This window comes from Onychostoma macrolepis, chromosome 25 (genome assembly GCF_012432095.1).
Source record: "Onychostoma macrolepis isolate SWU-2019 chromosome 25, ASM1243209v1, whole genome shotgun sequence".
NCBI classification, from domain to species: Eukaryota; Metazoa; Chordata; class Actinopteri; order Cypriniformes; family Cyprinidae; genus Onychostoma; species Onychostoma macrolepis.
Window position 1 is genome coordinate 12,523,951 of NC_081179.1, and position 27,154 is coordinate 12,551,104.

The 27,154-nt window shown below is 39.9% G+C and overlaps 2 protein-coding genes across 3 annotated transcripts; one reads left to right on the forward strand and one right to left on the reverse strand.

The window, feature by feature from the left end:
* Nucleotides 1-26,980, forward strand: mfge8b (milk fat globule EGF and factor V/VIII domain containing b). 2 transcript variants are annotated; one of them, XM_058767261.1, is made up of 10 exons: nt 1-175; nt 7,376-7,501; nt 7,595-7,726; nt 14,089-14,202; nt 14,424-14,605; nt 14,709-14,864; nt 20,803-20,947; nt 22,268-22,470; nt 23,408-23,563; nt 25,209-26,980. In XM_058767261.1, the coding sequence occupies exons 1-10, from the start codon at nt 94-96 to the stop codon at nt 25,350-25,352; spliced, it is 1,440 nt and encodes a 479-aa protein (XP_058623244.1). In that variant the 5' UTR covers nt 1-93; the 3' UTR covers nt 25,353-26,980. The 2 variants fall into 2 exon arrangements, with proteins under 2 accessions (XP_058623244.1, XP_058623245.1); XM_058767262.1 differs by having other exon boundaries at nt 4-175; nt 22,286-22,470.
* LOC131534412 (uncharacterized) lies at nt 18,423-22,283 on the reverse strand. The gene is made up of 3 exons (XM_058767265.1): nt 22,148-22,283; nt 20,307-20,469; nt 18,423-20,161 (listed from the first exon to the last, which is right to left on the reverse strand). Exon 3 carries the CDS (start codon nt 20,135-20,137, stop codon nt 18,866-18,868), a length of 1,272 nt encoding a protein of 423 aa, XP_058623248.1. The 5' UTR covers nt 20,138-20,161; nt 20,307-20,469; nt 22,148-22,283; the 3' UTR covers nt 18,423-18,865.
* Nucleotides 26,981-27,154: the final 174 nt, after the last annotated feature.

The window sequence follows — 27,154 nt, forward strand, 5'->3', positions numbered from 1 at the left end:
CCTCTCTCGCCTCTAATCTTGCCTGTAGTCATAACGGCGAACGGATTCACACCGAAAGACTCCTGAGACCGACGAGAAGTTCACCGAGGCACCATGAGAACTTTCTCAAGCTTGTTTGTTAGTTTGCCACTTTTTGCGGCGTGTCTTCTTGCTGTTTCAGTCTCCACTGCGAGCGGTAAGTGTTTTTGTTTTCGTCTGTGCGTTGAGCTTTAATAAACAAAGCAAGTTAAAGTCTACGGTCCTTATTAGTTTGATGTTAAACGTTTTAAATGTCAAGACACCAAACAGCTTCTTTTCTTACTACTTTTTTGTGTGTGTGTTATATAGCCTGTGTTTTTACTTTCATAAATTTAGTAATGAATGAATGATGTTTAGTGTCCATCCTCACACTGTCGTCTTGTAAACAAGTCTTGGCGGCTTCACTTTATGAAAAGTCCCTGTGGTCATCTAGTTGATGTTTCTCTTAGACAAAATGTATATTATTCTTGCCTGTACTTGCGTTTAACGCCTTGGGCTCTTTGCTTTGTCCTTTTGTTGTCTATACAAAACATCATGTCCTGATTTCAATCCATTACCAGTGACCTACAGGCTTGGGCAGATTTTATAGATGCATGGTCAGATGTGGAAGACCATTTGAGCACCAATTTCATGCCTTTGCTACTCATGTATGTTAAGATTTTTTGACAGCATATGGGTAGTTGACGTATCTATGGTGTGACGGAAAAATGTAAAAAAAAAAAAAAACTCTAACATTGAAGATAAACCTCTCTCATGCTATTTGTAACTCTTAAGAATGAAGATACATTTTTCTCATGTTATTTGTATGTTAAGTTTTTTTTTTTTTCCTACATTTTTGCTATGTCACACCATAGGACAGTTCAGTTTTTATTGTCAACTACCCAAATCTAAATTAATTTCCTCCATATACCCTGAACAAACAGAGATATGAAATTTTTTTTGTACTTCCAAGTGTTGGTTTTTTTAATGTATAGATTTCAGTATTCACTATTTACCTGGCCCTATTACTTATTTTAGCCTCCACGGATGTTGTTACTTGTTTAAGAACACACTTCCCCATCTGCCGTTGAGCCTCAGGCCATGATCTGGCTCCAGTCTGTAGGTGTGGCTCAAGTGACCAAATCACTGAGTCACTTCCACTGAATGTGGCCACTTTAATATGCAGCGGAGCCCAATGAGGCCAGGGCACTTCCTGCCACTAACGACCAGTGCAGCAGGACAGGTTTGCGCAAACTTTTGGAAAATTTGTCCTCTTTCCTGCAGAGTTTCATTACTGTAATATTGACTGCTTTTTGATTGGTTTGTGGTTGTGTTCCATGTTAAAGCATTTTCCGTGAAGTTTTCAAATGGTACAGTTGTCGCCTCCTTGATCTTGTTCATTCACACTTCAAGTGATGAAATTGGCGCTCTGTGATGTTAAACATAGTTCATCGAGAAAAGAGAAGTTTGCACATCATTTACTTATCTTCATGGCTTTCCAACACCTGTGTGATTTTCTTTCTTCCGTGGAGCTCAAAAGCAGATGTTTAGCAGCTGCTCTTTTCTGTTCATTGAAAGTGAATGGTGACCATGCAGGACAAAGAGCACCATAAAAGGGGTCTGTATGATTTTTGCACTATTCTTTAAGCTTTAAGTAAGGAAAAGCTTGTCAAACTTGGTGCCAACCATCATTAGTACTAAGGGATCTAGTAGCAGTTCACAAGGCATGGAATTTGAATGCATATTCAAATAATGAGATCTGAGATCTACAAAGAAGATTGTCATTAAATAATGACTTGGATATCAGTCTGTTCCTCACACAAATCTATATTATGGCCTCAAAAGACTGGGTATATAGTCGTATGGACTATTTTTTGATGGATTTAGGTGAATTTTGGAGATTGACAGCTGCTGGTCACCATTCAGTGCCAGTGTTTGAAAGAGAACAGCGTCAACATTCTGCCTAACATCTCCTTTTGCGTTTGATGGAAGAAAAAATCATACACGTCTGGAACAACATGAGGATAATTAAATGATGACAAACTTTTCTTTTTTGAGTGAACTATCCCTTTCAAAGTTGTGAATTGTTTGTCTCACTTATCGGATTGAGAAGGTAAACCGCTTTGGATAGAAGCTGCACTCTCAAGCTGATCTAAGATCAGCACTCATCCATCAAAATCTAGCAAAAACTGCTTAAAATCAGCAAATGCAGACTTTTATCAACACAACCCAGGCCTCTCAGGTCAGCTGACAGAGAGTACGCTAATTATAGCGACTACACAGCCTCCCGCTTTTCACTCGCTCTCTTCTGAAAGAATGTGTTTGCGAGCCGTTCAAAAGCTGTCGCGTGGCCCGTGCCATCTGGCAGCGGGGTCTTCCCCTCCGGGGATGGGCTCATTTGTCCTGACTCCACTCCTAATAGCGGTCCAATGAGACTGCTTCTCCTGTGATTAATTTTCAATAAGCCCTAATCAATGTTTCATTCATAGGCAGAGCAACATGGCATTTCTCATTTCACTCCATCTTGGTCTCATGCTCCATTTTCCAATCTGCTGTATTGAATTTTTAAAATCGCATATTCCAACACTTGTCAGAGAACTTTTGTTACCAGTTTTTGAACAAATACACTGCACTGGATTTATGTCCATTTTGAATCTGTGTAAAGGCATGCCAAAATATTATGCTTTGCATTATAGCATTTCCAAGTAAGATTAATTATAAGCCTATTTGCGTTGCCTTAGAGAATGGCTGTTTTCTCTTTACGTCAGAGTGTATTTTTAGTCTTTGTGGGATATTTTTAAGAACAGATGGCTGTTTTAGAGAAATGCCTTTAGTTTACAGAAATCTCACCTGAAGATGCAAGCTCACTGACAGTTCACTAAAAAAAAAAGCTGTTAATTGGTCAAAGAACAGTACGTTCCTTATGTGCGCACCATATCTTTATGGATCATTTGCTTGGTCATTAAGAGGTGCAAGCCACACGGCTCAGTGCATTGAGCTGTTCTGGGAGTTTTAACGTGGGATTCAGTGACGTAGGAATGTGAGGTTTGGAACACCGAGTTCCCCAGTGCTGTATGAAGGCATCTTAAATGATGTGCAAATGGCCGCATAGCTGAGAAAACACACTGTACATTAACACACACCTACACACATGCATATTCACACCAGCAGTAATGTGGAGTAACAAATCCAGGACACCTTTAGCATAAAGTGTGAAGCCACAAGCCTTAAAGTAAGTTCCATGGTAGTCTTAAAAGGTAAACTAACACTTTAGGAGTCTAAATATACACAGAGATTGTAACACAAATCAGCACCTAGACACAGATCATCTATTTTTAAGAACTTAAAAGGTTTTGTTACATTCCCTGGATGTTGTATACATTATTTTATCAGTGTCAAGTCTTAAAGTATAAAGAGAATAATTTAAATTGGTCATTTTAAGCCCACTTATTATGTTGGAGAATGAGCTCTTTTGTGTTTCTGTGTCTTATAGGCACTTTTTTTTTTTTTTGAGTAACAATTATTATAATTATATATTATGTATATTAATTTCCACTTTTTTACATTTAGGTAATCCATGTCGTCATCTAACCCTCAAATAATCTTTACAACAACTGCCAATAATAATGTAATAACACTGTTTAATGTGCAAATCTCAAAAAAACTTTTCATACTGTAAATTTTAATGTTGCGATTTTCTGATATTTGTGATACACTTGCAGCATTTTTTTTAGAATAAATAAATCTATTTTCCCCCTATTTATTTAGACAAAATATAGAAATTTAACATTGTCCATACATAGGCTATCAGCAATAATATGAACCTAAATAATGGCCTTCCCTTTTTTTTTGAAGGAAGGATGGAAGTTTTTGAGTTGTGGAAGTTACAGTATTTTTTTTTATAAACTGTCTTAAAAAATCAAGGAAATTTTATGACCATTTTAAGACTTTACAATGTCACTAAATTACCATGATCAAACCTATAAACATCTTTAGCCTATAAACATTGAGTGCACTGCATACTTAGTACAGTTGCATTTCCTGTCTATCACAAACTTGGATTGGTGTGTAGGTGTGTTGTTGCATTTGCATGATCTCATATGCACATGTGCAGTGTTTTGGTTGTCGTCCAGTCTGTTGTTTTTGTTTTGCACCTGTTCTTAATACGACAGTCAAGGGTTCTTTTGTTGGCCAAGTGTGCGTGATCCGCTCAGCAGATTGTAGCTGAATGACTCCTCATGCCGATGACTCATTTCTAAAGCCCTTCCCTACTTTTTAAGCGTTATTAGTTATTATGTAATTATTGTACTCATAAGATTGAAGATCAGGTCATGCTGCTTTTTGAAATGACTCAAGTGACGTCCCAGATATATGAAATGAAGTAGTGAGTGGTTTTATGGTTTTGAGCTCTTCTGTTATTTTCAGCTTCGAACTGTTCATTTTGGTTCATTAAGTTAAAAAATGTAGTGTTTTTCTGGCAAAACACAACCATAGTAGTAGCACATCAAATGTGTTTGTTATTGGACTGTTTACTTTAAAATTTAAAGCTGAAGTTTGTAATTTTTTTGCCACTAGTATCACCAAACTCAATTGCAAAAATATTGTAACAGGCCAGCCTTCGGTTCCACTGGTGTTATTCCAAAATTTTTAGGTGTATCCCTTTTAAGGCTGCACATTTTTAATATCAGTACAGTCACAGTAAAAGTGTTTTGACCATACTGGGATTGGGCCAGTTGCACGTTGGTTATTACTCATTTTGTGAGTTGGCTCAGCACTGCCTGCTTGTTTTTTCAGGGTCACAGTTGCCTGGCCAAACTTCATTTCTGCTTTCTTTGTCCCTGTTTGCGTGCCTCTTTTGTGAGAGAGCAGTGAACACTCCCACAGTTGCCTGCCTTTACACGTTTAACTCCGAGAAAGACCATGTGATATACTATAGCGCCTATAGCCATCTATCCGAAAGCCTGTGGGAATAATCTGCTCTCACTCCCATTTCAGAGCTTTTGCTGATCAAAAGGCCAGCTCAGCTGATGAGACGCTGATCAGATGTTTCACTTCATCAAACAGCTTTGCGTTCAGCTGATGTGTTCAGTTCTGTTTATTGGCCTTCCAGAACGTATTAGGCCAACATTGAGTTCTCTGACAGTTAAACTAGGTTAAGTATAGCTAGTAAATGTTAGGTGATACATCATGATGTGGATTCCCTGACATGAATTACTATCCACCCTGTTTAGTTTACATGCATATAATCTCAGGTATAGTTAAAAGCAATAGTTTACCTAAGAAATTACTCAACCTCATGTCATTCCAAACCTGTATTTTTTTTTTTTCTTCTCAAAAGTAATTTTTAAACTGACAAATTAAAAGACTTTTAAAATTCATGTTTTAAAATGTAGTTAAATATAAAAATGAAAATAAATAAATATTTTTTGACACATAAATACACATTTAAAACTACGTAATTCGTTTAAAAGGTAGTTAAAGCAATACATTTTTTTAAATGCAATGCTTTTCTTTCCTTTTCAATTTTCCAGTAAATTTTATTATTATTATTATTATTAATAATAATTATTATGAATAATAATAACAATAAATTATTTTTAATGAATTGTTTTTTTGCAAACTGCTTTTCAGAAGAACATTTACCAATCAAATGTATTTATTTATTTGGAGCTTGATTAACTTTGTTTCATTGTGTTGAAAAGAGCAGCTTGAACATTCTACAAAATGTTTTATTTTGCATTCCACAGAAGAAAGAAAATCACATGGGTTTGGAATGACATGAGGGTGGGTAAATGATGGCACAAATTTAATTTTTGGTAATTTATCCAGTTAGATACAAAAGTTTGCCCACAAATGCGCCCATGTCAGGACCTCAAAAAAGCGGCAAAGACATTCCATGTCACAGCAACGGTTTCTGTTCAGAGTTCCATTTCTATGGAAACAAAAGTAGAATTGTGACTAGTTATGAGTTGTGTTTAAAGTTATTAAGCCGCAATGAATTACTTTCAGTTCTCAACTTCTTGTCAATTTTGTCATAAATCCTTCAGGCTATCCATAGACAGTTTCTGTTCCCCGTGGAGTTTTCTGTGCTTATCTGTGATGGATGGGTTGATCTGAGTTGCTAAACATTCTGTTCCTGAAAGTTAAGATAAACATTGCAATCGTTTGGATAAGAAGGTTTCTGTTTATGCGGGCCAGGGCTTTATCGTTATCCCAGAAGCTTCAGCCCTGAGCATGAAGGCCATTGCTTTTTGTCACAATTAGAGGAGCTTGTTCGCCAAATGATGTCTTGGCGCGAAACAAGTTCACACGGTTGAAACCTGCAGTGGAGCTGCTTGAAACATGGGCTAATTATCATTTCGAGTGCCGCTCACCTCGAATAAACTCTGCTGAGTGTCTCCGTTGTGGTATTTTGGATTGGTGCCAGGGGAGGACACAACGATGCGCAGGAAGTCTCTCACAGAGGTGTCATTTACACAGAGTTGTGGGAAGCCAGCACAGATTGTGGAAAGTTGTAACTCTGCAAATTCAAGGCCTATATGTGTCAGGCTAAAATTAACAGTTAAAGATAGTAACGGCTCCAAAAACTGAAGTGGAATGTTGTTGTTTTTTGGTGTCCATTTCAGCATATACATAAAAATGTAAGAGGTGCAGAGGTTTCTTTAGCTTATTGCAGCAAAAAATGAAAATTCTGCCATTTTGTTTGCTCCCTCTTATGTAGTTCCAAATCCATATATTGCTTATTTTTTCCTTCGCTTTTTATTTACTTATTTTATTATCATTACTTGCATTGATCCTTTAGGAGGTTCTTTACTCAATTTATTAAACATTATTATTATTATTATTTTTATTCTGCTAAATTTCTATTTGCATTTCCGTACTTTTTTCCTCAGTCCATTGCTGTCTCACGTAAACATTCCTGACCTTCACAAACAATTTTTATATAGACCACAGGACTGCAAAGAAACTTCTAGAAACGTCTGTAATGCTGCGGCCTCGTCAGCAATTTGGGTTGTCCACTTTGTCCAACGCTAATAAAAACATGACCAAACAGTGGACCCATTGTCTTTTTCACTTCCCTTTTTAAAAGAAACAGAATTCTAAACCATCAGAAGCGTCCCATCAGAAAATACTGCTGATGGCAGTGAATTAACCCCAAATGAGCATTATTCATGAAACACAAGATTAATAATTTCTCTGTAATCCTTTGTAAATTCATGTTGCGTGGATTTGAATGTGACAATGTGTATATATACAAGTATATAAAAAGTCATTCTGTACATGTTTAATGAATGAGCCCCACTGAGTTTTATTGAAAGTTATGTCAATAATGGATGTAATATCAAAAAACAAATCCACTATCTTTGTCTTTTCTCAGCTGACAGCTGTGAAGTAAATGTGTGCTTGAATGGAGGAACCTGTGTGACCGAAGCAGGAAAAGATCCCTTTAAATGCATTTGTGCTGAAGGATTCACTGGACCCACCTGCAACGAGACCGATTTTGGTAACAGTCTTATCAGTTATTAATGTAGATATATGTGAACCTATATGTGCAAAGGTTACTTGTATCCATTTCTCACATGACCCTTGTTCTCAGGGCCCTGCAACCCTAACCCTTGTAAAAATGATGGCTTCTGTGAAATCGTCGCCAACTCCCGAAGAGGAGACGTCTTCAGTGAATATGTCTGCAAGTGTCCAATAGGCTTCGATGGAATCCACTGCCAGAACAGTGAGTTGCTTTTATCCAAACTGTTGGATCTGTTTCACGCCAAACGTATAAGTGCTTATCCGGAGACACCAATGAGAATTATGAAAAACTCAATTGCTGTAAAATCAAATTTACATTAGGATGGAGATCACATCTGCCTCCAAATGGTAATTAATTCTCACAGAACAGAACCCAGATGGCAAATTGTAGCTATAAACTGCCTAAATAATCTGAATTCAGTCAGATTTACTGAATAGAAGTGCTGTTGAAAATGTGTTCACATTAGTGAAAGCAGTTTTCTGTTGGTCAACATGGCGAATTTGCATTAGCAACTTCAATGTTCCATGCTGGTTGACGCATTTTATATATTCATAAAAGTTTTATTTAGCTTTTATATTTCTTATGAACTTTGTCTGGCCATAGCTCCCATGCAAGGACAAATTAGATACTGTATTGCAGAAAGTGTTTATTAGAAGAGTTTTTTTTTTTTTTTTATTTGCACAGCAAGGCCAACATATCACATGCAGCTGTTCTCTTCAGAAATGCATGACTAATTGTTTCACCAAGTAGCATGGTCTACGTCAATTCCAGGAGCTCTCCGGATGTAATGAGGGCAGATGGTCAAATCTCTGCTATCTTAACAGATGCAACTGTTAAGACAGCAGAGAACCGCTCTAGTCTCTGCTGTTGTCTGCTGTTGGCTGAAGGGCGAACAGACCTACAGCCCTCAGCACAAAACACCACAACAAACAGCCAAGTCATGACTGCGTGGCCCCTCACATAGTTCCACAATTTAGAAAAATCACATTAGAATGATGCTAAAATGCTCCATGCATCCATGACGTGCATCCACAACAATTTAATTTCATAATTTGACATATTCAGTGGAGAGTAAATGGTGTTGAACTTGATTTTTGGAAGCAGTATATAAGGAAATTTGTATCAGAGAAGGAGGAAATCTATGAAGATGCTTGTTTGGAATAATTTGCACTGATGAAACACTCGCAATATGATCTAAATCATGTATTAAAGTGATAGTTCACTCACTTCGCTTCATGTCTTTCAAAACCTGTATGACTTTTTTTTTTTTTTTTTTTCTGTGGAACACAAAATTAGACAATAAGCACAATGTCCATGCTGCTGTTTTCCACACAAATGCAAGTTACTAGGATTGACAAACTCCAAAAAGTAAATGATAAAATAAAATAAAAACTCATAACTTGATTGACAAATGGATTTGGCCATTTTTTTCTGAAATACAATTTAAAATTTGCCTTCAAAAATGTATTCTTTTTATTTAAATGAATAAAAACCTTTTACCATCATTCTTAAAAATATATATTTTTTTGTCTTCCACAAAATAAATAAATTCTTACAGGTTTAGAGCAACATGAGGGTGAGTAAATGACAGAAACTTTACTTTTTGCGTGAACCTTTCCTTTAAGAAAGTAAATGGGGACACTTTTGGTTGATTGTTATTCTCTCATTTTCATTTGCAACCGTATTTTATTCATTATTTTGAGGAGTTCATTTTGATTTCATGGATTTGACGTAAACTTGTTCTTTGGCAAGGCATTAATCTGCAAGTAGAGAAAAATAAAAGCCAGAAATCCCTCCATAATTGAATGCTGCTTTTCCATGCTATACATTTAAGACAACATTGATTGTTTAGTTCACCACAGAGACTCCCTCACGTTCTCTCTGATTACGGTGGACATTATGGCTTCGGTGCCAGCTTTCTCGCGCTTGATGGCAGGGTTATGATGTTTTGACTGCGTTTAGTTAAGCATGTGGGCTCATCTTCAGTGTGGTTGGGAATGTGGCTAGATTAGAACGGCAATGACGTTGAATTGACTGTTTAGAAGCTTCTTAATCCCTCAGGGAGACGTCTAAATCATGCTCGGATGATGGCAAAGATTGTGGAGTACGCAAACTGCGTAGTTTGTGCCGAACATAGTGGCAGCACAAATTAAAATATGACTGTAGCGTAGCACACCCACGCTGTCGCACACTAGTCCTGTTGCTGGGGTAAAATGCAAGTGGAGGAGGCAAGTAAATGAAGTCCGCACACATCCTCGGCTCTCAGCTGGCAGAAATGTTTCACTGACAGCATGAAATTGGTCTGAAAGCCCCGCAAGGGGCCGTGAAATCTGTGTCAAAAGCTTTTACGCAGCGGAGCACTGGTCACATTAGCTGAGCTGATTGAAATAGAAACCTGCTGGAGGGTTTAAATACAGAATCAGTGCCTCTCTTGTGTGTCTGCAAGTAAGTCGAAGAGTTAACGAAGCGCTTGACTCCTGCATTTAAAGCTAGTTGGCTAAATTGGTGCTGCCCTTCTGCCACTACGGTGTAATTTTCCTATTTTCCAGTGAATAAGAGCTTGTTTTCTCACTCGGATTTCTCACCTCTAATTGCTGTATTTTTCTCAACTAGTGTCTTTTATTTTCCTTTTTTTCTCACTAATCTTTCTCAGCATTGCGGTCAAGGGATTTTAATGGCTGGTTAGGGCTTAAGCACAAAGCATTTCTCAAACTGGTCCACAGCAGTGTGGTATTTATATACTATTATGGTATTTATTCATATTTTAAATTAGCTTTTATTTTTATATTTTCAGTTTTCATTTTAGTTTGTTTAAATTTAGTATTTCAATTTAATAAATGATTTTAGTTATATTATATTAGGGTTTTTATACATATTTTTTTTATTTACTTTTTTTGAGTTTTAGTTTTAGTAATTACATTATTTCAGTTGCCAAGGCAGCATTTCTAATTGTCTTGTTTAAATATTTATATTTATTTTATTTTAAGTTTTTTTAATGAATGAAAACTATATAAATAATAATAATTTTAGTAAACCGTAACAACATGTTCCATGTTTTTTTTTTTGACTGTACTAAGTGGTCATTGTTCAGATGAACTTCTTATTATTTCGCAAAATGTCCAAATTGTACCTTATTTTGGTGAAGAATCACCCACTTAGACAGGAAGAGATAGTATGACGAACATAGAAAGCAATCAAATAACACTTAGTTTTGTTTTTACTCGTTTAGTGACAAGCGAGTAACGATTATAGATTATACGACAACAATAGGCATACATAAAAAAATACATATATAGTGCAACCATCTTCACAAACAGATAAAAAGACAAAAGAAAAAGTGTAAAATGTATATAGACTCTTTTGACACAGTCTTGTGCATAGACTCAGTGTGTAGCTGCTGTATTTCAAGACAACATTACAGACTCAGCAAGTCATAAAAGCTTTTTTGTTCCTTCCCAGCGTGCTTCATTTTTTTTTTTTCTCTTGGATGCCCCAATTTCACTGTCGCATGTGGAAGTGGAGACCTCCTGACCTTGCATTTTATTGATTTGGATGATGTTGCAACTGACATAAGATTGCATTTCACATTATGTAGCTAGATATTGATGTTCTCAGAGTAATACAATGCACTACTGTGTTGAATTGCTTCTTGGTGGGCAGCAACGATCCGCTACATTAGGAATAAACGCTAGCATTGTACAGTTTTATTCTGAGTTGCCATGCTTGAAATGGGGAACTTTAAATGTAAGGCCCTTGTGAAAAAGAAGTGTGCTTTATTATATTGAATGTGCATTTGTAGTGTAATCTTAAAAGCATGTTTTTTTTTTTAACTGTACTTGCAGATAAAATAATAATGAAATAAAAGACCATTTAAATGGACTTAAAGAGTGTAGCTACTTTCATGACTGTTTCTTTACACACTTAAGTACACTTCTAAAAAGTGCACTTTGTAATAATTTCTAAAGTTTTAAGTCATTGTTTTAATCTTTTGATGTGCTTTTGAAGAAATACATGCATTTGTGTTGAAAGTACTTGATTATAATATAACTTCAGTTTCTTATTTGATATTACATTTAAAGTTCATATATTTTAAATACTAAATTGCAACTTAAGCCCCCGGTTTCACAGACAAGGCTTAAGCTAGTCCCAGACTAAAATGCTTGTTTGAGCTGTCTCAACTGAAAATATCTTGCTCTAACATATCTTAACATATGTCCGTGCCATTGTTCCATCTCAAGATGTACACCTGCAACATTTTCTTCTAAGGCATTTTTATAAAAGCTGCTTAAATATCTTAATTTAACTAAGGCCTAGTCCTGGTTTAAGCTAAGCCCCGTCTGTGAAACCGGGCCGAGGTGTCTCAAATCTTAATGCTAGTATTTGGTTCAGTGCTAAACCCCATCTATAGCCTCCTATAGTTCAACTGGCTAAATATTAAAAGCCATTCAACTATATAAAACTCCTTAAAGTCACTAATTAGCTTGTTAGCAGTTAAACACATTGTAGAGTTCATAATGATGTTGTCAGCATTTAGGTAGTTGACATTTAAATGCTTTTGGAAAGCTGACTTCTAAAAGATGCTTATTAGCTTTAGTGTTATGCTAAACGCATTGTAGAGTGGTTAATGTTAGCATTACCTATTAGTACCTGTTAGCAGGTTGACATTAAATGCTTTTGGATATCTGACTCCTAAAAATGTTAATTAGCTTGTTAGTGGTTTAACCCATTGTATAGTGGACAGTTTTAACATTAGCAGTTAGCATCTGGGTAGCTGACATACTTTCGGGAACTATTTAGTACGGTGGCCCAGTAGTTCACAACAATCGCCACAACACAACACAACACAGGACCAATTTAATTATGTTGTGCTAATCTTGTTGTGTTGCGGCTTGTTTCCATTATGTTGTGCTAATTTCATTGTGCTGCGGCTTGTTTCCGTTGTGTTGTGGAGATTTTGTTGTGAACCAAACAAATCAATGTACTAGTCTTTATTTTATTAATATAGAGGATACATGGATTATGCAAAAAATGCAATTTGAAGCTCCGATTCATCCAGCAGTCATTTTAGGTCAGTCCAGCACAAAGTGACCGCTCTTAACACTTATGGAGAAGTATTGCTCGCTGACCTCTGGAGGTTTGGAAGTGCTTCAGTATGTCTGAGCACTGTGTTGGCACTGGACCACTGTGACCGGTCACACCCAGTCACGCTCCATCTGCACACACCAGATAATCCCACTGATTTCCTTCAGTTTTGCTGGAATGTTCTATTGCAGAGTGACTTTGTCTTTTTTCTCTCAGTTTAATGTCCCCCCCCCCAATAACATATATTTCCCTTCAGGCACATGAGGGTCATTATACACCCTTGCTCTGCATCATCATGTTGACCTTTTAATAATTCTGACACACTTGTGTTTGAAGCATGTTGGGGATCTGACGTGCCGCTGTTGCTCATAAGTGGATTAGAAACTTCAGCAGGTCTGCCTCAGCCTCCTATATCCTCTTAATGAACGACTGTAAAAATCCAGTCGTGCGGAGATTATGCTGTGTCATATGTGGGTTCCCTTTATATGCCCTCAATTCTGGGCCGCCATCGTAACCATTGTAAGTTGAAAACCTTATGACAAGTATTTCTGGCTTTAATTTTATACCCACATCCTGGACATCATTATTGTAGTTAACTGAGTGATATATCTCTAACTCGATGAGCAAACATTTCTCGGAACAGCAATTTTCCAAGACTGTTAACATGAAGAAAAAACCACGATCAGTTGTTTGCGTAGCTGTCAAAACCAAATGATACCTGCAAGTTTTTTTTTTTTACCACCTCATCTGCCTCTGTTTTCTTGCTGCTTTTTTTGAGATTTTATTTGACTTTTATATGCAGTAATATTGACAATAAGAGCACAATTTAGTGCCTGCATTAAGAATTGTAATGACATTGCATTACATATGTTATTACATTTATGCATTACAAAATGTTATTGACATTGTTTAATATTTTATCATTTAAAATCTGAACATTTAAACAAAAATATTTAAAATGAATGCCACTTGGTTTGATTTTGTTTTATAATTAAGTGATATTCATATGAGAGATGTTTAGAGTTTTTGTGCTTTAATAAAGAGATTTGTATTTAATAAATGTAAATAAAATGTAGAAAAAATATTTATTTATTTAATAAAGAGAGTTCTATTTGGTGATGTTTCGTAAATGAAATTGTTGAGGGAATTAGAACTAAAAAACTATTCAAGCAATAAGAATGTGTTTATATGTTTATTATGGCCGATACATAAATACATTTAGGTGACTTTAAAGGATATTTCATGTTACAAACTTCATTTGGAAACCATTTTTCAGAATAAATATATATATTAGATAATTTTATCTTTTGAAGCAAAGAATTTGATCTTTTATATTTTATCTTCATGTACCTCTCAGACCATTGTAGAAGCTGCATGTTGCCACCTAGAGGTCACAAAGAAAATTGCTTTATTTTTGACAACTGTTTTGCTTGTCCAGACCAGTTTTGATGAGTTTTACAGAAACCTTATGATTCCCGCAGATGTGAATGACTGTGCCGGCCAGCCCTGTCAGAATGGAGGCACCTGTCGAGATCTTGATGGCGATTTCACCTGTAAATGCCCCTCACCCTATGTGGGAAAGCACTGCAATCTGCGTAAGTAGGACACTGCCAGTACACACGTCCACAAACTGTTTTTCACTTTTTTTTCCTCCACATATTTGGCTTTTCATTTGGTGACTTCATTCAGCACACAATAGCTACGTCTCTCCTGTGAATGCGGTCATCACACTGTTTATCCATCTGTTTGTCGCACAGTAAGCCTGTTTGTCTCCTGAGCGCTTGAATATCTGCTAATGTCTGGCTCTGGTTCCCAGGATGCATCTCTCTGCTGGGAATGGAAGGAGGAGGCATCGCTGAGTCTCAGATTTCTGCCTCTTCCGTGTACTACGGCATTCTGGGACTGCAGCGCTGGGGGCCTGAATTGGCCCGACTGAATAACAAGGGACTCGTTAATGCTTGGACCTCTGCGACACACGACAAGAACCCCTGGATTGAGGTAAACAAGTCTGTTCAGTTTACTGGTTAAATACATATTTGGAGTTCAAGTATTATTTGTGTTGACCCAAAAATGACTCATTTAATGACTTATTTAATGACAGATCAACCTGCAGAGGAAGATGCGTTTCACTGGCATCATTACCCAGGGTGCCAGTCGCATGGGCACAGCCGAGTTCATCAAAGCCTTCAAGGTGGCGTCCAGTTTGGATGGGCGAACCTTCACTGTGTACAGACCTGAGGGCCAGAGCAAAGATGTGGTGATGATTCACTCATTTTCTCTTTATTTCTTTCTTTTTTTTTTTTTTAGTGACCGTTTTAGTTTGACCTTTTTGGGTGTTTGTTTAACTGTGAGCACTTTTGGTCAGATGCAGTTGTAAAAAAATGTATATAATCAGAAACTCTTTTATAATATTTAACTATATTGTATGTTTGGATCATCATAATTTTAAAAGTAATAGTAATTCGTATTTTTAGAATTGGATTTTCATGGTTTAAGATTAAAATTTTGGGTCTGGGACCAGGGTAAAAGAATAAAATTGATACATAGTAGTAAAATAATAATTATATATTACTACATTTATTATATAATTGATTACTGTATGTATATTTATTGCATATTTATTATAGAATATAATAATACATATAGTAATATAATAATTAGAAAAGTTGTAAAAACATACCAATGTCTTCATTTTTTTTTTTTTTGTCTATCTATATAGATCACATTAAACCAACTTGTAAACCTTTTATAATGTCTTCATTTTTTAAAAAATTTTTTATTAATGAAGACATAAGTCATGGCCAAACATATCAGCACCCTTGATAAATATGATCAAAGAAGGCTGTGAAAATTAATCTGCATTGTTAATCCTTTTGATCTTTTATTAAAAAAATTCACAAAAATCTAACCTTTCATTGGATAATAAGAATTTAAAATGGGGGGAAATATCATTATGAAATAAATGTTTTTCTCAAATTAGGTTAGATTTTTGTGAATTATTTTAAATAAAAGATCAAAAGGATAAACAATGTATAATATATATATATATATATTTTTATATTGTGACGGGGTGGAAGAATCACGCGACAAGGAGAGCTCAAAATAAATATCCCGGAGGGTGGATTTATTCAATTAAAGTGCAGTGCAATAGGTGCAAGGTGGCTGGTGGCTGGTGGCTGAGGTGCGGTGCTCTCCGTGTGTGATTCGTGCCGTGCGGTGACAATTCCGTGGCTCCTTTTGTCAGGGCTGGGTCGGTCGGTCAGTCGCTGGCCTCTGAAACGAGAGAAGAGTGCACACATTAAGCCACAATCAGAGCGAAGTCCATCTTCCTCCTCTCACCCAGCCGCGTCCGGCTTATATGGTTGGGGACTGATGAGCTTCAGGTGCGACCGGCCCAGCCCTGATGAGGCGGTGCAGGTGTTCCGCCTTTGTCCCCAGGGCAACGCTGATGAGAACTCGTCACACTCCCCCCCCCTAAGCGTTGTCCTGGTCCTGGAGGCAAAACAAGATGGCAGTAAGGGGGAAATTGGGGGTGGGCGGGAGTGACCCCTGACAGACCTGCATAAGCTGACCAGATCCGAGAGAGTCCGTTGGCGTTGGAGGCTCCGGCCCGGTGACGGATGGTAAAGCAGAAGTCCTGGAGCGCGAGGAACCAGCGCGTCACCCTGGCGTTGGTGTCCTTTGCCTTTGCCATCCATTGCAGGGGAGCGTGGTCGGTGAGCAAGGTGAATCTTCGGCCCAACAGGTAATACCGCAGCTCCAGGACTGCCCACTTAATGGCCAGAGCCTCTCTCTCGACGGTCGCATAGTTCCTCTCGGCCTTTGTCAGCTTCCTGCTGATGTAGAGGACAGGGTGTTCCTCACCTTCCTGGACTTGGGACAGGACGGCTCCCAACCCTGTTTCCGACGCGTCTGTCTGCAGCAAGAAGGCAGCCAAGTCCGGTGCTCGCAGGACTGGTCCCTCGGTCAGAGCGTGTTTGATTTGTTGAAAGGCCTTTTCTGTCACTGGGCTCCAGATGACACGCTCAGGCTGCCCTTCTTGGTCAGGTCTGTCAAGGGGCGGCTATGGAGGAAAAGTTGGGGATGAAGCAGCGGTAGTAACCCGCCAATCCCAGGAACGCCGTACCTGGGTCTTCGTGGCGGGTCGCGGGGCATCGCGGACCGCCTCTACCTTCTTTTCCTGGGGTCGGATCAGGCCCGTCCGACTCGGAAGCCCAGGTACTTGGCCTCAAGAGCGCTAGGTGACATTTTCCTGGGTTGGCGGTGAGTCCAGCCTTCCGTAGTTCCGTAAGCACCCTCCGCAGACGGTCTAGATGGTCCTCCCAACGCCCGAGTGGATCACCACGTCATCCAAATATGCGGCCGCATATTGCTGGTGTGGACGGAGGGCGATGTCCATAAGCCGCTGGAACGTTGCAGGAGCCCGTGAAGGCCGAAGGGAAGGGTCCGGTACTGCCAGTGTCCCGAGGGGTGGAGAAGGCCGTCTTGGCTTGGCTTCGGCAGAGAGGGGACTTGCCAGTAGCCCTTGGTTAAGTCCAGGGTGGATATATACCGGCCCTTCCCAGGCGGTCCAACAGTTCATCCACTGGGCATTGGGTATCCGTCGAACTCCGACACTTCGTTGAGGCGCCGGAAGTCGTTGCAGAAGCGGAGGGTGCCGTCGGTCTTCGGGACCAGGACGATGGGGCTGGACCATGGGCTGCGTGATGGTTCGATCACCCCCAACTTCAGCATTTGTTGGACTTCCTCCTCGATAGCCTGCCGACGAGCCTCTGGGATCCGGTAGGGCCGTTGCTTTATGACTACTCCTGGCGGTGTTCGGATGTCATGCTGGACCCATTGGGTTTTCCCGGGGACAGGGGAGAACACATCCGAAAACTGACCGACCAGGTGCTGCAGCTCAGCCTTCTGGGTTGCCGACAGATCGGGGTTGGTATCCACCAAGACGGGTGTTACGGCAGCCAGGGCTACGGTTTCTTCTCTGGTCCCCACCCACTTTTTAAGCAAATTGATGTGGTATAACTGTTGGGGGCTCCGTCTCCCTGGTTGTTGTACTCGGTAGGTCACTGGTCCGACTTTTTCCGTTATGGTGTAGGGCCCCTGCCAGGTGGCCAGGAATTTGCAGGCTGAGGTGGGGACCAGTAACATAACCCGGTCGCCCGTCTGGAATTCCCGAGGCTGAGCTGGCCTGTTGTAGTGGCGAGCTTGGGCCTGTTGGGCTTTGGCCAGGTGTTCCCGGACTAATGGCATGACACGGTCTATCCGGTGCCTCATCTCGGAGACGTGCTCGACAAGGGACCGGTGCGGGGTGGGTTGTTGGCGTTCCCAAGCCTCCTTAGCGACGTCGAGCAGTCCCCGAGGTTGCCTTCCGAAGAGTAGCTCAAACGGAGTGAAGCCGGTGGACGCCTGTGGTACTTCCCGAATCCCGAAGAGGACGTAGGGTAGCATTTGGTCCCAGTCTCTCCTATCTTCGGCGGCGACTCGCCGCAACATTTGTTTAAGGGTCTGGTTGAACCGCTCTACTAGGCCATCCGTCTGGGGGTGGTACACAGTCGTCCTCACTTGCTTCACCCGGAGCAGGCGGCAGAGGTCAGCCATTAGCCGGGACATAAACGGTGTTCCCTGGTCGGTCAGGATCTCTGAAGGGATGCCCACCCGGCTGAATAACAAGAAAAGTTCTTGTGCGATGGTCTTGGCGTTGGCCTTCCTGAGGGGGATGGCTTCGGGATACCGGGTGGCATAATCCACGATGACTAGGATGTGTTCATGTCCCCGGGCCGACTTTGGCAACGGCCCTACCAGGTCCATCCCGATGCGCTCGAAGGGCACCTCTATGATGGGCAGTGGGATGAGCGGCGAGGGGGGAGGGTGGTACGGCGATGTCTTCTGGCACTCGGGGCAGGCTTGGCAGTACCGTCGGACCTCGGCCTCCAGGCCGGGCCAGTGAAACCGGTCCCGGATTCTTTGGATAGTATTGCCTGCCCCGAGGTGTCCGGCTAGCGGGTGGGCGTGAGCCAAGTGCAGGACCGCTTCTGTCTTCGACCTGGGGACCACCAGCAACTTTTTTGTCTCCCCCCTTCGCTCGGCGACACAGTAGAGCAGGCCGTTCTCCACAACGAAGTGGGGGAGAGGATGGGGCTTGGGCTGGGTGTCCTTCCCTTCCAGGACACGCACTTGGGTCAAACAATGTTTCAGCCTCTCATCCTCTCGCTGGGCCCGGCCAAATGAGCCCCCTCCCGTGACCTGCTGGAACACATCCTAAAAGAGATTAGTATTAGGGGAGGGGGACTCACCATCGCGTCCACTGTCCGAGGCCAGGAGAACGGGACGACCGCTGGGCTTCTTGGCAGCGCGTCGTCTACGGCGGCCCCCGTTGGGACAGGCAGGCTGTGTGGTGGCGCGGAGCAGGGCCTCGAACCCCGGCCAGTCTCGTCCCAGCAGGACCGCCACGGGCAGGTCCTTCACCAGTCCCACATCCACTGGCCATGAACCTGGGGTCGCGGCGATGGTGAGGCGGCGCACGGGGACCTCCCGTGTATCCCCGTGGACACAGGTAATGGGTACTGTAGCCTTGGTCTTGTGCGGCGGGGGCAGTATTCCTGTCTGGACGAGGCTGACGGCACTTCCGGAGTCTAGAACCGCCCTGTAATGCCGGTTACCAATCCTAACCGTGGCCGTTGGAGCCCCTTTCGGTAGTTCCTGATGGACGACACAGCCTGCCCACCAGGTCCGGGTTTTGGGGGACGAGGAAGCCGTTGGCATGGGCTCATCTTGAGGCTCGGGGGCCGCCGTCCTGTCTACCGGTCGCGAGATGCCCTCCGGCGTGCGTTGCTCTGAGACCACCCTCCGGGGAAATGGTGGTACTCGCTCCCCGGCCTCGCGACGATGGGCCGCCTCAGCCAGCTCGATCGCCTCTACCAACTCGGATGTGGTGGTTGGGCTCCTCATGCCTACGGCGGGGCGAACGCTACGGGGCAGGGCTCGGAGGAGGCGATCAACGACCACGCGATCCGTTACCTGGGCGGCGGTGGGGGTGCCTACCATCAGCCAATGTTGGGCTAGGCGAGAGAGTTCAGCTACTTGGACCCGCGCGGGCCGCCGGGGTTGGTACGTCCACTCGAAGAATGCCTGGGCCGCACACGTCGGGGAAAGCCCCACGTGGGCGAGAATTTCCTTCTTCACCTCTTCGTAATTTTCCGCCGTTTCCGCTGGCAGGCTGAAGAAGGCGCGTTGGGCTTCGCCCGTGAGGAGGGGGGCCAGCGCTCGGGCCCAATCGTCGGGGTCCCATCGCTCCGTGATGGCCGTAGTTTCAAACATCTGTATGTATGATTCAACGTCATCGTGTGCGGTCATCTTCGGCAAGAGCTGGGCGGCCTGCACGCGCGGGTCGGGTAACGGAACGCGCTGGCGGGCGGCCGTGCGAAGGGCGGCGATTTCCTGATCAGCCTGGCCTTGGCGCGTGGCCAGATGTTCGACAATCTGCTGCTGGCGCAGGCTGACGTCGGTCAATTGCCGGAGCAGTTCTTCCATCCTAGGGGAGGAGTACCAACCGTCCTAAAGTGCACAAGAGAGAGAAAAAAAAACCGCTGATTAAAAGGTGGAGTTCACTTGCCGGTGAAATCTTCCGTTCATGCCTGCATTCTCCACCACTGTGACGGGGTGGAAGAATCACGCGACAAGGAGAGCTCAAAATAAATACCCCGGAGGGTGGATTTATTCAATTAAAGTGCAGTGCAATAGGTGCAAGGTGGCTGGTGGCTGGTGGCTGAGGTGCGGTGCTCTCCGTGTGTGATTCGTGCCGTGCGGTGACAATTCCGTGGCTCCTTTTGTCAGGGCTGGGTCGGTCGGTCAGTCGCTGGCCTCTGAAACGAGAGAAGAGTGCACACATTAAGCCACAATCAGAGCGAAGTCCATCTTCCTCCTCTCACCCAGCCGCGTCCGGCTTATATGGTTGGGGACTGATGAGCTTCAGGTGCGACCGGCCCAGCCCTGATGAGGCGGTGCAGGTGTTCCGCCTTTGTCCCCAGGGCAACGCTGATGAGAACTCGTCACAATATATACACACACACACACACACACACACACACACATATATATACACATAAACATTTGAAATATTTGTCAAATGTTTCATAACCTGTAATTATATTATATTTTTTAAATAACTAATAAATGTATACATTTCTGTTTTCCAGATCTTTGTTGGTAATATGGACAATGATGGGACAAAGACTAATTTGTTTGACCCTCCAATCATAGCTCAGTACATACGAATCATTCCTGTTGTATGCCGTAAAGGATGTACACTGAGACTGGAGCTGGTGGGCTGTGAACTCAATGGTAAAGTCCCAATGATATTTTTGCATGTTTATACATTCTTAAGAATAGATTTATGGAAGCCAAAAGACAAAACAACTCCACTAGAATTTGGTAATACTGCTGTGGTTTTATGTAAGAAAAAGTGAGCAAGCAGCATGACAACTTCACCACAAACGAGGACGACCAGGAAATTAAGGACCGCAGCCTGTTTGGCTGAAGGAGCAAAGTCACATCTTCCCAAACCGGGACTTTAGCCAGTAAACGTTCAGAGCAGAAACCCCTGCAGACATTTGACTTATTTAGCACATTTGACACAGTTTTGAGCTGCATATAGTGATGATGAATAACACTGGTTAATTTGTGTGGTATGTGCTTGGTACATTTCGTTCTTGTTTTCTGCAAGCGTTTAAGAAATATCAAGTCTTTTCTTGATTATTTGTTTAAAATATTATTATATTAATTATTATTCTCATATCGTAAAAAGTAGGGATGCACTGATACATGGATACATTAGAATATTTTGGCTGATATGATAAACTGATAATTATTTTCATGTTTTGGCCACTAATTTACATTGATAAATAAACATGATAAATTAGTGAATAATTACAATTTATTTTAAAATGATAATATTTATTTATAATACATTTTAAATACATTTTTAAAATGTATACAATTTAATAAATTAATAAAAACTGCATAAAGAATTATAAAATTAATGTATAAATTATGTAATTGGCCAATTTTTATATTATATTATGTAAAAAAACATATATATTAGTTTAATATTATAATAATATACTAAACTACTGCATACAATTATGATCTCATTTGGCATCTCAGTATTATAGTGTACAGTATTAACAATAGATATTCACTTTTAGATACATTTATCAGTGTTATTAATTTATTACTGTTTTTAAAGATTAACTTAAGTGAGCTTTACATCATGGAAATTAGCAAGAATGATAAAATATTGAATATCAATGATACTAATAATTTTTTTAAAAGTCTAATATCAGCCGATATGGTACGTTATGTCTTGCATCCCTACATGAAAGTCTAATTTCTAATCACTGAAATGGTGCAGATGTCAATGTTTCATTCACTGTTCCGTCTGTGTCTCTCAGGCTGTCCATCACAGCACGCTTCACACACCGCCGGCTCTCGCCCGCATGCGCTTCACACACACCCCATCACACACAGCATCTTGCCGCTCACCTGCATGAAACTTGCTCAGCGCTGATGTGGTTTGTGCCGCTTGTGCTGACACGCTTCCCATCCATCTCTCTGCCACTTCCTGTCCCGTACCCTCCCTCTTTCTGTTGTCTCACTTCACAGTGTATTTGAACACGACAGGTTGCTCCGAGCCGCTAGGTATCAAGTCACGGCTGATCGATGACAGACAGATGACAGCTTCCAGCACTTTCCGCACCTGGGGGATCGAGTCGTTCACCTGGCACCCGCATTACGCTCGTCTGGACAAGCAGGGCAAGACCAACGCCTGGACAGCAGCCACCAATAACCGCTCCGAGTGGCTGCAGGTGAGATGACAAACTTGTAAGGCTGTGAAGTGACAGAATCACTTCAGATATTTACAGTCGTGTGTGACATCTGGAGTGAGTCTTTAACTGAATCAAGTTACATTTTTAAGATTTTTGTAGTCTTATATTTTGTAAAGAGGCAATGCAAAGGCAATAATATTGTGGAATATTATTACAATTTAAAATAACTTTTCTATTTGATTATATTTTAAAATGTAATTTATTTCTTTGATGCAAACCTGAATTTTCAGCATGTTTTATGAATTTTCAGTTTTCAGTGTCACATGATCCTTCAGAAATCATTCTGATTTGCTTGATTGGTGCACAAAAACATTTAATTTTATTCACATCAGTGTTAAAAACAGTCGTGCTGCTTAATAGTTTTGTGGAAATCGTGATACATTTACAAAAGTGGAATGTATTTAAAGTAGAAATCCTTTGTAACATTATAAATGTTTTTACTGTCACTTTTGATCAGTTTAATGTATAATGATATAAATTAATTTCTTTAATTCTTTTTTTTTTTTAACTAACCTCAATAGTGTATATATCACTCCAACTTTAAACGAAGTCATTTTTATTAAGCGGGAGTATTGCCTGGATACTGTCCAAGTTGAGTTTGAGTGTCTTCCTTTGTTAACGTCTGGCAGTGTTTGCATAGGAAATTAATTCATTCTTGATCGTTGCTTTGGGATCCTAGCACATTTACACATTGGATGACCTTTCAGGGGCTGAACGCAGTCAGATTGCCCTAATTTTCAATCTGCACTGTCCTGAGAGGCTATCATTTACAAACAGCAATCCTCTTACAATTACGCAATTATCTGGAGGCCAGTAGTGAATCTGTCGTAACACAGATCATTATAACTAAATGCCAGTTTTTTTTTGATGTAAGACCACTTGCTGAGTTGTTGTTTTGTTTTGTTTTTTCTTTTAGGTGGACCTGCTCAGACCAAAGCGCATCACAGGGATCATCACGCAAGGGGCCAAAGACTTTGGCAACGTGCAGTTTGTGTCCGCCTTTAAAGTGGCTCACAGTGATGATGGCAAGTACTGGACCATACTCAAAGACGACAAGACAAAAACAGATAAGGTTGGTTTTTAACCATGATTTGATTTCTCAGTTTAAGTCAACATGAAATCAAAATTGACCCCTAATTACCTAGTTCCTTTTGAATCAAGTCTTATCCTGAACTACACATTAAAGGTTTCACTCAGAACTCAAATGGGTTGAAAATCTTCGTCGATTTAATTGAAATTTTTGTTTTTATGTTTTAGTGGCTGTGATCAGTGTTGTTATTAAATAAATCTATAAAAAAAAAAAAAAAAAAATTATAATAAGTAATAGTATATAAAATATTATATAAGTATATATAATATAAAAAATAATAAGTATAAGATGGAAAAACTTGTGTAACAATTTTAGTCAAGACAACTCTTGGGATAGATTTATTAGTGTAAATAGGTTTGGTTTTGGCAGACTAGATCTTAAGTTTATGATCCAAACATTTAACAGGATTGCTTCTCATAAAATGAAAAGGAAACATAACGCTGCTAGAGAGAGGAAGATCCCCTGTAGCAGATCTAGACAGGTGGTGCTGGGGAGGAGGTAGGCTAAGATGATACATAGCACGCAAACATAGTATTCATTGAATATGTCCTGGTTATATAGGTAAACAGTAATGAGTATGTAAATCCGATTGGCTGGAAACATTGAATCGAATTAACCAATTATAATTCAAGTAAAATTTCATGGCTGTACTATTGATTAAATATTATGCTTCATACTATTTTTGTTTGTATGTTTTAGTGCCAGTGTTGTAAACCTAAACTATTAAAAATTGTTTTTGTTAATTAAAATAAAGCTAAATTCATGTACATTTTTACATTTAGTTATTTAGCAGATGCTTTTATCCAAAACGACTTACAAACGAGGACAATAATTCAAATAAAATATACATTTTTCATGAAAAGCTTGGGGGAAAAAAAGGAAATTTAAGAAATAAAATTTAAGAAATGTTGCCTCGATTGAAATAAAATAAGTTGAAGTTGAAGTACTAAAATTACTAATAAATAAATTAAAGCTAAATAGAAGGGCAAAAACTAATAAAAATGTCAAAAGCACTAATTACTTAAATGAAAAACTGAAAATATTCAAATGAAAGCTATTTCAAACCATGAATAAATACTATAATAGCATATAGCTAATAAAATAAAACCACTCTACGATGTTTATGTGCTCAGCATTGGTCTACTTTTAGGATCTGTGAATTCAGTATGTCAATATGGAGCTGTGAATTCTATATCAATGGGCTGATCAAATAAAAATGTCGATATGCCAAATATGTCAATAATTATAAAACTTAAAGTGATAGTTCCCATAAAAATGAAAATTCTGTCAGTTTATTCACCCTCGTGTCATTCCAAACCTGTATGACTATCCTTTCTTCTGTGGAACATAAAAGAAGATATTTTGAGGAAATGTAGGGTTTTTAAATGGACAAAAAAGTTGAAACATTCCTCAAAACATCATCTTTTGCATTCCACAGATGAAAGTAAGTCTCTCAGGTTTGGAACGACATGACGATGACAGAATTTTTGTTTAACAGATTCAGAACATCCCCCACATCTTTTCAACTGGTCACAACGCTGGCCGCACACATTCTGCTTTTTTCCCCTTATCCGTCTGTCACGTCCTTCTCTCACCCCATCTTTATTTCCTTCTGCTTCACCTGCAGATTTTCCCTGGCAACAGCGACAACAACGTGCACAAAAAGAACGTGTTCGAGCCCCCCTTCTACGCACGATTCGTCCGCATCCTGCCGTGGGCGTGGCATGAACACATTACCCTGCGAATGGAGCTGCTGGGCTGCGATGAGTAGAACTCCTCCCTCTCCATCTCTCTCACTATCTCTCTCCTTCTCCTCTTTTATACTTCCCTCCATTCCTTCTTCCCTCAACCACGCCTGCACTGCCTCACTCTTAGCAACAGAGGGCACCATCGCCACACCACCCTGCACAGCTGGGGACCCATGTCACAGCAGCCAGCAGCAAATGAAGCTCAAACCCACAGCGTGACGCGTTTAGCATTAAATATTTTGTACTAACCATAGTCTGATGCAGTGGCCATTTGAAGATGAAGTCAATGCTAATATATATTAATGTTAATTTACCCTAGATGACCATATTAGAAAATAGCTTAAGTTTTTATAATTTTATTGTGTTACAAATGAGTTGTAACAATTTTATTTCTTTTTCTGTCAAATAAGACTCAAACTCAATTACAATCAATTGGAAAAAAGACTGTACATACTAAATAAGTCACAATTTATTTATTTACACAGGAATCAGTGTGTTAGGTTGGTTGTAAATGCAGTCAAGCTGTTTTATATCGTATCTTATGAAGTAGTTTAAATTAGCAAGTGACGAAGTCACAAAATATGGTTGTGCTTTATGCTAATTTGTATATTATGTAATGAAAGTAGCCATTTAATCATTTGTTTCTTGTATAAAATATTTGGTTTAAGTCAATTACATTTTTTTTAAATAGGCTAATGCATTTTTTATAGCCTCATCAAACCTAAATATAAAATGTGACAGTCAATCATTTATTATTATTTGATCACTTTTGTTTAATTTGAATGGCCATGGATCTCAGGTGCAGTTTAATCATTTGCAGTGTGCTACTGAATTTATTATTATTTTTTTTATTTTATTCCAGCATAATTCTGTAATAAACCACCTTTTTATGGTACAAAAATACTTAAAAGCCAAAGTGGTCTCATGTTTTTCTTATTATGATGTCAGCAAATGTGTAATATATTTTTTTAAATGTGGCCACACTTGCATTATAAGCTGTGACGCACCCTGTCACAAGCTTGGTCGCATAATGAGATTCAGGATGGGTGCAAATCTAATTTAGAATAATTTTTACGGTGGCACTGAATCTCTGATATGACCATCCAATCTACATAATGTTTTCAAAATGATGCATTGTGACCCCCCACCCCAACCCATCCACTCGAATAAATTTACAATTTTGGGCTTGTGCAATATGATATGAGTATTAATATGAATTAATATTAATAGAGCTTTAGGAGAAAATATATGGGCAGTATTTCTCTGAGAGATTTTCTGAGAAGAATTGAAGTGGTATTCAAGGTAACAAACACTGAAGAATATTATAATAATCCAGCATGATTTCTGCATTTAGGCTGCATGCGTTTTGATTTTCTTTGGTATGAATTCTGTACTGATGTTAGCATTTGATTTTTCTCGGAGAGTTGTTTTCATTGCAGTAAAGAAACATTGACATTGTAATTTCTTTTCAGTGTGCTCTTAAAATTTTTGTCTTTTGTAATTTTTTTTAATGCCTCATACTGTAGCACTCTTCTTGTGTTCAGATTGTTTAGACTAGATGCCTTTCCTTAGTATTTCTTGAAATATTTTCCTCATGTTTTCAACTGTAGAAACAAATAAAGAATATAATAGATACTTATGGACTATCAAGCATGTTGTGTCTTGTTATGAAACCTCCATAATGTGCTATTATTAAAAAAAAAGAAGGTAAAATCTTTGGATATTTCCCCAACTAAACAAACTGGAAATCATCAACATTCTCGAGTCTTCTATTAACCACAAAAAAGTCACAAATTAAATATAAAATATTCATATTTTTCATATT

What these genes read in the sequence shown, in the direction of transcription:
- mfge8b (XM_058767261.1), top strand. Translation starts at nt 94, where the DNA reads ATGAGAACTTTCTCAAGCTTGTTTGTTAGTTTGCCACTTTTTGCGGCG. An exon ending in ACAAGAACCCCTGGATTGAG is followed by an intron (nt 14,606 to 14,708) that starts GTAAACAAGTCT and finishes ATTTAATGACAG; the next exon opens with ATCAACCTGCAGAGGAAGAT. An exon ending in GGTGGGCTGTGAACTCAATG is followed by an intron (nt 20,948 to 22,267) that starts GTAAAGTCCCAA and finishes CTCACTTCACAG; the next exon opens with TGTATTTGAACACGACAGGT.
- LOC131534412 (XM_058767265.1), bottom strand. Translation starts at nt 20,137, where the DNA reads ATGGAAGAACTGCTCCGGCAATTGACCGACGTCAGCCTGCGCCAGCAG.